The 14054-nt window shown below is 45.7% G+C and overlaps 1 protein-coding gene across 2 annotated transcripts in view; it reads right to left on the reverse strand.

The window, feature by feature from the left end:
* The window catches only part of FNIP1 (folliculin interacting protein 1), an 85549-nt gene that overhangs the window by 45541 nt on the left and 25954 nt on the right, over nt 1-14054 (reverse strand). Inside the window, exons 1-2 of one of the 2 annotated variants that reach the window (XM_054389177.1) lie at nt 11612-11622; nt 3461-3587 (exon numbers count right to left, since the gene is read on the reverse strand). In XM_054389177.1, the coding sequence (XP_054245152.1) occupies nt 3461-3587; nt 11612-11622 (138 nt within the window). Of the gene's footprint in view, nt 1-3460; nt 3588-11611; nt 11623-14054 lie in introns of those variants that run through there. The other variant, XM_054389176.1, reaches the window with a different exon arrangement.

A 14054-nucleotide genomic window follows, 5' to 3' on the forward strand; every position in this document is an offset into this window, starting at 1 on the left:
GCTTTTGTGGGGTGCTGAACAGATTCCCTTTCAGAAGGGAGAGTGCCCAGCCCACACACATCTTCTGCAAAAGGGCAAGAGTGCCCTGGAATGTGCTTAGAGCCAAGATCCAGCTTTGTACAGGGCAGGGTGTGTCTGTGTTAACGAAAATGGTGATAAAGAGCAAGAAACATAAACAATGCCTTGGCCATGGCCAGTGTGCACCGCTGGCTGCTCAGGCCTGCTCTGAGCCCCCAGCAAGCTGAGCCCAGGGCTCTCCTGCACGTTGTTACCTGCACCAGGATCCTGCTCTTGCAAAGCTTTCTTCTGCCTGACATGAGGTTATCCGAGTGCTGCAGAAGGCAGATATGATGGCAAGGGAATATTTCAATGTATTGGCTATCAAAGTCTGCTAATAGAGAGGCACAACCAGGATCAGAGGGCTGGAGCACCGCTCCTACAAGGATAGGCTGAGAGAGCTGGGAATGTTCAGCCTGGAGAAGGCTTCAGGGAGACCCTGTGGTGGCCTTTCAGTAATTTAAGAAGCCTGTAAGAAAGATGGGGACAGAGTTTTTAACAGGGTCTGTTGTGACAGGACAAGGGGTGATGGTTTAAACTAAAAGAGAGAGGTTCAGGCTGGAAAGGAGGAGGAAATCTTTTAATACCACGGGTGGTGAGACCATGGTCCAAGTTGCTTAAAGAGATGGGAGATGCCCCATTCCTAGAACCATTGCAGGTCAGGGTGTTCGGAGCTCTGAGCAACCTGCTCTTGTTGCAGATGTCCCTGCTGGCTGCAGGGAGGTTTGACTAGATGACCTTTAAAGGTCCCTTCCAACCCTAACAATTCTGTGATTCTATGAATACCACAAAAAAGAAGAGCTATATCAAGTTACCAGAGATGAGTCCTGGCCATTTCATACACCCTGGAACAGTTTTCCTCTGCCAGTCTCACCCACCCATTTCACAGAGCTAGTGAATATTCCCTTCCACCTTAGCAAAGGAAATAAAGGAGAGATTAATATGGAACCATACTGGCTTCATTAGCAGCCATTTATCCTGCTGCTGTTGAGCTGCCACAGTCAAGGATCTTCCTGGAATAAACCAAAGCTGTGAAGTTTGCAAGCTCACTGTGGAAGAGTAGATCTATCTCACAAAGCTTTCAGACTTCCAATAAATCAACTGAGATATGGCCAAAAGGATTTATACTGTACATCTTTTTTCATTAATGAAGTAATACTTTATAATTAATGATGTAAGAGTAATAAGCACAGCCAACAATTCATAAAAACAAACCACTTCTAAAGCTCTCTTGTCTTTAAAAACCTATTTTCCTGGCAAGAACACCTAGAAGAACAAGAACTTAAGAATTCTAAAGCCATTCTAACAAGTTAAAATTAAAAGGAAAGATGCATTTTGTTCCAGGTTTCTGAAACTTGTTTTACTGCATAAACTCCCCCAAAAGACCTAGGAAATTGGGATCTGGAGTCATGGCCATAAAAATGTTGGATTAAGTGATGGAGAAGCTTGAAAGTTAGTGACTGATGAGACATTGATGCTAGACATGAGCATACATGGACACGGGAAGTGCTCAGGACCAAGGTCCCAGAATCCCAGCATAGTGGGGGCTGGAAGGGAGTTCTGCAGATCAACCAGTCCAACCTCCCTGCTAAAGCAGGGGCATGCACAGCAGCTTGCCCAGGATCACAATGGCCAGGGGGGTTTGGAATCTCTTCAGAGAAGTAGACTCCACAACCCCTCCAGGCAACCTGTTCCAGGGCTCCAGCACCCTCACACCAAAGGACTTTGTGTTTAGGTGAAACTTCTTTTGTTTCAGTTTGTTCCCATTGCCCCTTGTCCTGTCACTGGGCACCACTGACAAAGAGTCTGGCTCCATCCCCTTGCCCATACCCTTCAGCTCTTGCTGAGCATTGCTCAGATCCCCTCTGGGGCTGCTCTTCTCCACACTCAACAGCTCCAGGGCTCTCAGCCTTTCCTCCTCACAGAGATGCTCCAGGCCCCTCAGCATCTTTGCAGCTTCCACTGGACCAGTACTCCAGCTGCAGCCTCACTAGGGCAGAGTAGAACCTCCTTTGACCTGCTGGCCACAATCTTCTAATGCACCCCAGGAGACCATTTGCCTTCTTGGCACAAGAGCACATTGCTGGCTCATGGTGAATTTGTCTACCAGGACTCCCTGCTCCTTCTCCATGATGAGAAGCATCAGGCTGGCAGCACTCAGAGTTGGGTGAAGACTCTCCTGGCTGTACTCCAACACCAGGGCTTGGGGGTAGTCTTGGTTTGTTTATTCCTATGTACAGAACTTAGTAGGTCCTGTGGATAATAGCAGCTGGGATCCTAAATGTCTGGTCTCACAGTGCTTTCTGTTTGCAGAATATGAAATGGTTTGCAAGTGTTTTTAGGGATGGTGAAAAGAAAGTTCAAGGCAGTGAAGTAAGTTGTCCAGCCTCACACAACCACTTACAATAGCACTGTGGCCTGAAATTAATCTTCTGGCCAGAGTGTTTAGAAGGAAGTATCCTCCTCTGACTGCATCCATTACAGTTTCAATTAACAGATTACCACACAGACCATGCCAAAAGGGAAAACAGAGAAAAAATTTTCAAGTCACTTGGTGTGAAAAATCTGTCAGCACAGCACAGAAATGACTGGAAGAAACTAACCAAACAGGACACAAGAAGACATAGGGCTGGGAGGAGCTTCTGACTGAGAATGTAGACCCCACTATGGCATAAAAGCATATCCCAAAATGCCCATTTACACCCTGCCTCAGCTCCACCAGCACTACCTGATCTAGCCCCAGAAAGGAATCCTCCTCTTTGAAAGTGCAGAAAGTAGATGAGCCCAGGAATAAAGAGACCACTACAGCATTAAACGCTCTCGTGAGTAAAAGCACTGAAGTCTGAGTAATTTGCAACTTAACAGGCATTTAAATATGGAATCACAGAACTGTTTTGGTTGGAAAAGACCTTTAAGATCATCTAGTCCAACCATTCTCTAACTCTACCCAGTCTGGGGCTAAACCCATGTCCCTCAGCACCACATCTCTGTGTCTTTTAAACACCTCTAGGGATGGGGATTCCACCACTTCCCCAGGGAGCCTGTTCCATGCTTTGAGAACCCTTTTAGTGAAGAATTTTCTTCTGATATTCGACCTACACCTTCCCTGGTGCAATTTGAGGCCATTTCTTCTAGTCCTGTTGCTTGTTACTTGGAAGAGGAGACCGACCGTCACTTCACTCCAACCTCCTTTCAGAGAGCTGTAGAGAGCAATGAGGTCTCCTCTCAGCCTCCTTTTCTCTGGGCTGAACAAGCCCAGTTCCCTCAGTCATTAAATTACACAGCTCTGTGTATAAGTAACATTTAAACATCACTGTGAATAAACCAGAATATCTGGGACGTCTCAGTCTTGCCATTTCCAAACCCACAGACCATAAACCATGTAAGTTAGGAGAACGCTCACCGACACCGAAACGTCCTCGATTTTCCTCTTGGCGCTGGAGTCAAACAAGACATTCCGTCCTCTTCTCTCACAGTCCTGATACACAATCAGTCGGATCTGACTCGGGTCAAACTCTGGCAGAGGCCAGCTGTAATTAGAAAAGAAAAGGATCAGTTACCACAACCCTTCACAACGTTCTTCTTTCTCCATCATCTGTATATACAACTTTATTAAAGCGGAGCACAGATGCAATGCCATTTCATCAAACCCTTTGATCCTGCAGCCAGAGCTGTGGCTGTTGTTTTCCTCTTTCCCCTCCACTTGCCAAATTTCACTGGCACAAAGAGCAGCCATCCACAACAGCCATATACAACGATGTGCACAGCCCTGTGAGCTCCTGTCCTCTGTCTTGTGACGGGTGACGGCTCGTGTTTTCATCCAGCTTTTGGAAAGCAAAGTCACAGGACTCAGCTTTTATGTTTGAAGACATGACTTGGAAATTTCACAATTCAGAAGAAGGGGGATTAGGGAAAAAAAAAATTAAAAAAGTATAAATTCACACTGGATTCTCCCTTAAAGTAATGAATTTCTGCCTTTGCAGTCATGGGGTTTCAACCTCAAGAATTCAACCCCACAGATGAAAAAAAACATAAAAGTACCTTTTGTACCCTTCTTGCTTTCACAAACACTGTAGTAACATATGTGTAGAATTACAGCATCATAGAATTGTTTTGGTTCAAAAAGACCTCTAAGATCATCAAGCCCAAACAGTGACCAAGCACTACCATGGCCATTAAACCATGTCCCCAAGTGCCACATCCATAGGTTTCTTCAATACCTCCAGGGACAGTGACTCCACCACCACCTCCCCAGGCAGCCTGTTCCAATGCCTGACCACTCTGGCAGCAAAGAAATTGTTCCTCATGTCCAACTTAAACCTCCCTGGTACAATTTCAGGCCATATAGAATCACAGAATTATTTTGGTTGGAAAAGACCAGCATTATCAACTCCAGCAGCAGCATCAACTACAACATCCCCGCTAGTGCACAGCCTTTGGTGCCGAGGAACAGAGAACCACTTGTAGCTTGGGCCTGAGTCTATGGTCGAGTCTTGGCTATGCTCAGACTTAGAAATAATGATTTAAGCCACCATGATTCCAGGCCAGGCTGCTGCATGGGTCAGCAAAACACACAAAGCAGTTCTCTTTCAACACACCAAACTCTTTTTTTGTAGTCAAGAACATGGAAAGGAGCTTTCCCGAGCCTTCTCGAGGAGCTCTGCCAAGGGAGGGCGTGCAGAGCTCGGGCCTGGATATCATTGCATGACCTTGTCTTTAAGAGTGCTTTGTAGCCATCCTCTTAAATTTCCATTTTAAAAAGGCAGCCATCACTTTAAAGCCCAGCAAGCACTACTGCCTATGGGCTTGGGAATCTATTTTCACCCATACCTTCTCTGTTCTTGGAAGATAAGAAACAAAATGCCAAGAGGAATCATCTTTCAGCTAGTTACGAGCCATTTCCTAGATCAAGTGAAATTCTATCTTCCTTATCCTTGGCTTTTAGGCAAGTAGCATTAGCATGAAACTCCAAGAAATGAGAAACAAGGTCCTGGAACTTTCCAGCCATTAATGAAGGGTAGAGACTCCCAGTTAACATTCATTTCAGCAAAAAGACACCCAGAAGCCATAAAGCCAGGTTGGACAGGACTTTCAGCTGATCTAGTTGAAGATGTCCCCAGTCACTGCAGGAGGGTGGAACTAGATGATCTTTAAGACCCTTTCCAACCCAAACCAGTCTATGATTCTGTGATAACACAGATTAAAGTAAATCTGATGTGCTAGACCCCAGGACTATGGTAACTTTCCTTCTCTGTCCCTCTAATTCACCAACCAGAAGGTCTCCTTCTGTGCCCATGCTTTATGTCATCAGCAGGCTAATGATGATTTGTAACACAACAGCTTCTCTAACAGGTCAGGGCAGAGAATCAAGCTGATGCCCAAAGCCATGGTTACTTGTCAGAAGTTTTTAAGACCATCCAATATAGATTCACAGGCTTTACAACCAGTGTAGTCCCAGCAAGGTGAAACTAAGCATCAAGACATACAGTTGACTTGTCCTCTTGAGAGAGGAAATCCATTTCTTAATCCACTCAGCCCCAGCATTTAGCAACAGGAGAGAAAACCAGAAGCTGCAGAGAAAAGGGTGTGCAACAAATGTCAAAAGCAACTTATTACAACAAAGCAGCTTGAGCAACATGAAACTGAAATAACCTGATGTCTAGTTTTGGAGGCAGAAGAGCTGCACACCTTCTGCATCCGGGCACCTAAAAGCCAAGCACTGTCCACAGAGGGATGAGCCTGGCCCAGGCTGCCCAGGGCAGTGGTAGAGTCCCGATCCCATGAGGGGTTTCAAAGCCGTGGAGGTGTGGTGCTGAGGGACAAGGCTTAGTGGTGACCTGGCAGTGCTGGGTTAACAGTTGGACTCAGTGTTCTTAAAAGGTCTTTTCCAACCCAAATGATTCTGTGATTCTCTGCCCAAAGAGCAAACCTAGCAAGGTCTCCACCAAAAGCCAAGCACAGTGACAGACTCAGAGCAGAGCTTACACTTACCAGGGGCTCTGCTAATGACCCCCAACTGGTATTGTAGAAAACATAGCAGAACGAACTCCATGCAGTGTGATGCATATTTGGAGTGTTAGCAACCATAAGGCTCAAAGGCACTTGAGCTGGGGACTGTTAGTCATATGAGCCTGACTCTGGCTAGAGGGGAGGATACAAGTAAGACTGCTGGACAAACTGGCTTCCTGAAGGAACCATCTCCTTATATTCAAGCAAAACCAACAAAGGTGTGCAAACTCATTTGCCTGGCCACTGTGGTTCCTATAAAGACACAGCATGTGACTACAACAACTAACTGCTGGTGCTTGTTCCACCTTCACAACCCATCCGAATTTCCTTCACATTCATACCAAAGCTCGTCTTCCACTACCTAGTACTTTTGATATTTGACTTTGAAATTACTAGCAAAGAAGGGCAGGAGCTGTTCCAGATCTTAGAAAAGTCTACTTATAAAAAGCTCCAAGAGCAGATTACACACTAAGAGGAGAGAAAGCTAAATATAAAACTTGCTGTATTCAGAAACGTATCTGATCAAGGTAACAAGAGCTTGTTTACCTCTCAGCTCCTTCACATGGAATTTTAACTTTCTCTAGACCAGCCTTTAGAAGATATTATCCATCACAACTGGTGATAATTCCAAAGAAGCATTGTCTCTCTTACATAATGGAGTCCCTAAACACATCACAGCCTCACAGAAACATTCCCTGGCAAGAAGAGGCCACTTCCCAAAGCAGAAGAAACTTGAAGAGAGCTGGGGGAAAGTTCATTTGGACAGACAGTAAACAGAAGCAGACTGGCACCTCCAACTCACTCCCCCCCACCATCTCCCAGGGAGGCACATTTTTCTGGGGGGAGCAAGACATCAAGGAGCTTTGAAATACCATTAAGCTTGGTGTCTGGGTAGATGATTCCCCCCTGCCCCAAGGTACCAATTCCTGCGTGAAACAAACAGGGCACATTCTCAAAACAAATGTAGCAGAGCAATGCTGCAGCTCTGCTCTTCAGCTGGATGGAAACTGACCTAGATCTTCTGAATATAATTAGTTCTGTTTATAAATGGAAACCAACTTTGACATTTAACTGATGCTTTCTGAAGAATCTTAGAGGAAAACCAGGAAAGGTAGAATCAAGTGTTCTAAGCGACATTAATGAAAGGTGAGTCTCCATCTCCCTGGAGATGACAGGTCTCTTAATGAGGACTTTCTCCTGCCTGACCTATCTATCACTCTTTGATCATTCCTTGAAACTAAAGTTAAAAAAAAAAAACAAAAACAAACACAAATCCAAAAACACCTACAAAATGAAACCCAGAACAAATAAACAAACAAAGGTAAAAGCCACCAACAAGAAAACCCCACCAATCTTTTCACCAGTGGATGTCTTTTGTGACTTTACCACAAAGTTGGTGCTGTGAGTTCACATGAAAAAAAGCAGTGACAAAGAAATGATTTCTGAGGAGGACAGCAGTCCTGTGGAGGTCTGCACCACAGGTTGAGCTGGTCAGAAACACCTGTATGGATAGAATGGGGTAGAAATCATTGATGTATAAACGCTGTGAGGGGTATTTCAGAAGGAAAGCACATAAAAACCAGACCTCACACCGTCACAGCCTGGTTGGGGCTAGAAGGGACTGCTGGATGTCATCTGGTCCAATACTCCCTGCATGTATTCTAACATAAGTACAAAGCATAAAGGAAAGGAATTTTGAGGGTAGAAAGGCAAAACTTCCACATGAATAATCACGACATTAATAGAAACTAGTAACAATGAAATCAAAGCCTGAAAATTATTTTTAATGCACATTCATTCTTAAACCCTACTATTGTTCAGCCCTTCTCTTCTTCCACCTGTTCCATTTTCCTGCCTTTTTTAACCTTATTTCTGGTTCATATTTCCAGATCTATTCCATGCTTCCTGACGCTTGCACTGCAAGCTGCACAGCAACCCAGAGCTCCAGATGCTCTCCAAGGATGGATTTTCTCATGTATCTGAAGTTTAGTACTGCTGGAGACTTTCCTCAGCAAGAGGTATCTGAACTTTAAATTGGCATTTTAGACTCTGCAAGTGTTAATAGATGAAAGGAGAGACAGCAATCCTTCATTGCCACTCATCTAGTTAAAATACAAGATTTTCCCCTGGAATTGAAAGCAAGTACATTCACAGACTCACAGAATGGTAGGGGTTGGAAGGGACCTCTGGAGACCATCGAGTCCAAACCCCCCATGGAGTAGGTTCAATGAGAGCAGGTTGCACAGGAACATATCCAGGTGGGTTTTGAATGTCTCCAGAGACAGACACTCAACTACCTCTCTGGGCAACCTATTCCAGGGCTCCAGCACCCTTAAACTAAAGAAGTTCCTCCTCATGTTTAGATGGAACTTTTTGTGTTCAAGTTTGTCCCCTTCTCCTGTCACCAGGCACCACTGATGAAAGCCTGGGCCCATGCTCCTGTCACCCACCCTTTAAGTATTGATCAGCATTGATGAGATTCCCCCCTCAGTTTGCTCTTCTCCAGACTTAAAAGCCCATTAAATGCAGACTTGAAAGTCTCCATTTCCCCATTTCTCCTCATTTCTACTACAACATGAGCATCAGACATTAAACTTTAATACTGTTTTTCCTCCTGCCTGAGACTCTACTTTTAAAACCATTCCATATTAACACATCTTAGATAGTATCTGATGATGTATTAATAATTAACACAGATATTTAAGAGGCCTTGAAGAAAAGCCATGGAAGCAACTGAACACAGAATCTTAGAATGGTAGGGGTTGGAAGGGACCTCTGGAGGTCGAGTCCTACCCCACTGCCAAAGCAGGATGACCTAGAGCAAGTCATAGAGGAGTGCATCCAGACGGGGCTGGAAAGTCTCTAGAGAAGGAGACTCCACAACCTCTCTGGACCTGAAGCAGGTAGGAAGTGTAAAAGAACTTGCTGAAGAGTAAAGTGGCTCAAATCTAGAAGATGACTAACCACTAGAAAAGTTAAGTTGAAGCTATCAGTCAAACTATTGTTTCCCTACATCATGTTACCCAGAGTTATAAAAACTGCCTGCTGATGAATCACTCCCAACTATTTTTAAACGCATCTACGCAAATGATATTTATAGTTTGTGCTGGCTTATCTGTTCTGCGTGGTTTTCATGTTAGCACCTTTTTAAAGGCTGACAACAGCCAGGGCAGAGCAGGCAGCAGGCCCACCTGGCCCATGCCCTCCTTGTGAGGCTTCACACGGAAGGAAACATCTTCCTCTGCTCCTGCGAGACAAGCCTCAGAGCAGAGCTTATCTGCAGCTCCTGCAGGTGATACTTCACAGGTGGTGTTGCTGTGGTGCTTTGGGCCAGTCAACTTCTAAATGAGTGTTGGACAGGCACTGTCCCTGTTCTGAAGAGCTTGTGTCGTAGACAGGAGGCTGTCCCACTGGGATATTTCTGAAGCAGATTATCTCCACGTTGCTCTGAGGTGTAGTCTCTTCTCTGCTCACCTGTACACATACAGCCCAGGAGTATTTAGGATCCTGCACAGCAGGATGAGAAGCAGAAGGAAAATGGTCCTTGCCTAATGCAGTCATCACATCACACACTTCTCAGCCCTGACTGAGATGCCTTTTCCAACAAAGGATTCCCTTCTCCTGCCCAAATTCCTCTGCATACTTCTATTATCTGTTGATGGGTATTTGCTTCTTTTGGCTTTGAGAAGATAGAAGTTGAGTATCTAGGACAGATGGGGATGGTATAATACATATTTTCACACCTTTTAACTGCAATTTAATAATTCACTTACACCTTGACCATTGCTGTAGACAGAGCTGAAACAGCACAACTAATTTGGAAGCAATGAAACCAGCAATGTTTCATGATAATGATGCTTCCAGCTCTGGAAGACCATCCATTGACTTTTGTCAAAGAGGCGTGGGCAGGTTATTTATCTTTTTAATATTAACACCTGAAGCACAAAAGAACTTTGTCAGGTTTCACATGATAAGGACGAGCCAGGCTGCACTGCCCATGTGCCAAGTTGGCATTTTCAGTGAGAGCTCCCACTTCAGTGCTGGTGACATAATGTGACCATCAGGCTGGGAGGAAGAAGAAGATCCCTAAACTAGAGAAACCACGGGATCTATACTTAGACAAATTTTTGCAAGAGAATTGTCTTTACATGAGCTGAGGTCATGCCAGGGTTGTGTGAGTGCTGTGGTGAACGCCTGCTGATTCTGCAGTGCAAGCTGGCGTTGGAGACTTGGCCAAGGCCACAGAGGGAGCTTGTGATGATGGATTGCAAAGCAGCTTGCCCAGTGCCCTGGGCAACGCTGCCCTCTCCTCTCTGACCTCAGCTGCGGTTTCGCAAAGCTCAGAGGAGCTGTGCTCTGGGGAGCCTGGAAGAACCAAGAGATGGTGGGTCATCTCAGACAGCCTCCCGTGAGGGCTGACTGCTCCCAGTGGCTCCATTTCCCAGGTTTGTCAGAAGGAAAGCATGTTTCTGTCAAAAACAAGAAATCCAAGCCATCCCCTTTTTCATTTCTTGGAGAAAGGTGGCACAGCCATGGGCTCTGCGGCACCGCCATGGGCTCTGCGGCACCGCAGGGGTCAACTCCATGCTACTTCTATAAATCTGTCTCGTTCATTTACCAGCTTAGCAATCCTCACCTTGAATAGCTGCACTGCTTGAGCTCCAGGGAACTTCTGCTGCTGACACTAAGCACATCTTGTACACCAGGCACACAGGCAGCCAGATATTTCACATTCAGTATAATAAACTTGGACCCAAACTTCAATTGGCTTCCAAGGTCCTTGGCTCTGTCCAATTCTTTAACTGTATATGAAGCTGCTTTTGCTTTGAGTTTGTTTGCATTTTTCCCCCTCCCTTCTACCAAATCGCTTGGCTCTCATTAAGATACCTAGTTTATACTCCAAAGCCTAATACATGAGCCAGATGCCTTTCCACCAGCAAAAAAAAAAAAAAAACAAAACCAAAATCACAACATGTACTGTCTAGAGGTTAGGTGCAGCCTAGTCAACACATTAATCACAATCTGGAGAGTGATATTTAAAATAAGTAGGTTGGAAGGTTTTGAGTAACTTTGCGATTTACACAGTTTCAGAACTTACAATCAGGAATTTCAGAGAGCGTTTCTGGGACTACTTCAGGTATGTCATTCCCAAAAGTACCTGTTCAGCTCTTAGCTGATTTAAGCATCTATATGCATACAAATATATGCACATATTCTGTGATAAGCACGCACACAGGCTCTGTGCTGTTTTGATATACCTCTTTTAATAAAACCCACAGCTCCTGTCAGTAAAATTCACTAGCACTGAGCACAACATTTTACAGGATTCAAGCAGACTGCACTTCCCCTGTTCAAAATTGCAACAGATAAAGCCAATTCGGGATAAAAACCACATATTTGTGCCATACAGGATATAATTAAAAGAGGAAAAATAGAACTATTAGACCTCCCAAACCTTCACATCTCTGGAAAAGAGGTATTTATATCACAGTGCAACTATTAAGCTTTTAAATCAATAAAACGATCTACTGTGCGGTGACCGTACCTGGGAAGCATCTTTGTCCCCCGAGCAGTTCCACTTTCCAAAATCCCTCTAAACTCCTGTCGTGCCTGGCTGCCAACTCAGGTTAATAATAGCAATGAGCCATATTCATCCAAAACCACAAGACTGTCAGGTGACATATCAAGAGGTCTGAATTTAACTCAAACAAAAGGCTCTCCATGCTGCAATGCAAAAAAGGGCTTAATCCTAGCAACAGGATCACCAGAACCACCTTAAAGCAAGCAGTTTGCTGAAGCACAAAGCAGGCGTTTGCAGCAGGCTGCCTTTGCACTGCCCGAGAGTTTCATAACCCCAAACCTGCCCCTCCATTCTGCTGGGCTTCCTGCCGGAGGAGCCACACTGCCCAGCTGCCCCGCTCCTCTGTCTCTTCGCTGCAGAGAAGACCAATCTAATTCATCCCAAAGCTAAGCGCTGCTTTGGCAGCCGCCGGAGCGTTCATGACAGTCCCATCTATCCTCCTCCTCCTCTAGCCAACGCGATCGGAGTTGAATCTCATGACCCAAGTCCCCTGGCAACTGTGGCCGCCGTCCTGCCACCTCCACGAGCCGCGACCGCTGGGAATTCAGCCTGCTTGGACAAGAAGAAGAAAGGGAGCGGGGTGAAGTGAGGCGACCTCCTTCCAGCCTGCACCCCCAGCCTTCACATTCCTGGAAGCGCCGGGATGCCTGCGCCGGAGCCGGGGCGAGCGGGTGGAAGCGGCAGCGCTGCCAGCCATCATGTGACGCGGCTGTCAGCAGTGCCACCTGCAGCCGCCATCCCCGCCGCCAATCCCCGCCGCGACCCCTGCGCACCATTTCGCCACCCAGGCAAAGGCCTGGCGAGCTTTAACCCTCCAGGGTCTCGGCTGCAGGCGTGCTGGGAAGCAGGAGCGGCCAGAGGTGCCCGCGGCCGGCTCTGGGCTCCATGGAGGAATGCAACCAGCTCCGCTCCGCGCATCGCGGCGGCCGCTGCTCACCCTCCCCACCGGCTCCGGTGCCAACAAAGAAAGCTCTGTGTGCCCTGGGAGGGCTCTTTAATATTACAAGGGAAGCATCAGGAATGAGCAAGACAACTGCCTGGCGATATATAGGGGGTTTAGTGGGGGGCAATGAGGTGAAATAACGGCCACAAAATAATCCTGACCCACTCCAGAGCTGTGAGCATGGTTGCTGTTGTGATAACCTGGACCACACTAGCAAGGCTCCCCAGTGTATCACCAGAGCAAAGTGCTCACTATTTAAAGAAGTTTTTTCTTTATTTAATAACTTATTTCCTTTAAATTGTGGGGGAGGAGTAAGAGAGATGAGCAGGGATGTGAAGGATCACAGAATGGTAGGGGTTGGAAGGGACCTCTGAAGATGGGAGTTCAACCCCCCTGCCAGGGCAGGTTCACTTAAAGAAGGTCCAGGAACACATCCAGGTGGGTTTTGAATGTCTCCAGAGATGGAAACTCCAGCACCTCTCTGGGCACCTTGCTCCGCCACCCGTAAATTTAAAGAAGCTTCTCCTCATGTTTAGATGGAACTTCCTATGTTCCTGCTTGTGCCCTTTACCCCTTGTCCTGTCACTGGGCAGCACTGCAAAAAGCTTAGTCCCATCTTCCTGACACCTACCCTTCAAGGATTTATAAGTATTGATGGGATTCCCTTTTCAGACTAAAAGGAAGAAGAAGCCAGGCATCCAAAAGAGCAATGCACATTAAAAGCCATCAAATCTTGTTACAGGCATACATGGGGCTTATCCATTCACTGTTCATTTTGTATTATCTTTGGACAAAACTCAAGAAAAACACAAAGGCAGAGACTATGACATTGTAGCTCTTACTTCATTTTTCTTTTTCAGTGTCTGAAAACCTACAGGTATTGCCAATATTTCATATACAAGGGCAGCAAAAATCCATTTCTCATCAGGATTTCCTGTTGCACTCCATAACACAAAGCTTAGGGCTGGCAATGATTCACTTTTATCACAGAATGGATGCTCTGGCCCCAAAACCCAACAATCGCCACAACCTTGATGATGTTTTACTTTCTGGGATGGATCCCACTGGAGAACACCAAATTCTCTTCTACTAGACATGTCCTGGATTAAGTTCAGGGAGAAATCCTGAATCTATTCCCATAACAGTAGTTTTGCTGCTGACTTACAGAAAGGCAGTATTTTGAAGCTTGGTGCTGGACAAGTATTTGGAGGTACAGTAAAACCAAGAGATACTTACTTGGTTCCCAAACCCAAACCGTTCTCTTTTGTGACCATGATTGTTTTATCAGGAATTTCTCATTTATAAATGAGGAGTGGAGGTCCTGACTGCACACAGAGGTATATATCTAGACTTGGCTTCTCACGTGTGACTGGGGCCAGGGAATTCAATGAAATTACTCACATGAACAAAATTGGGCATCGGGATTCATGCCTTAAAACCAAATCTTGCCTTTGAAGCTTAAAA

The sequence above is a fragment of the Indicator indicator genome, chromosome 18 (assembly GCF_027791375.1).
Source record: "Indicator indicator isolate 239-I01 chromosome 18, UM_Iind_1.1, whole genome shotgun sequence".
Classification (NCBI taxonomy): Eukaryota; Metazoa; Chordata; class Aves; order Piciformes; family Indicatoridae; genus Indicator; species Indicator indicator.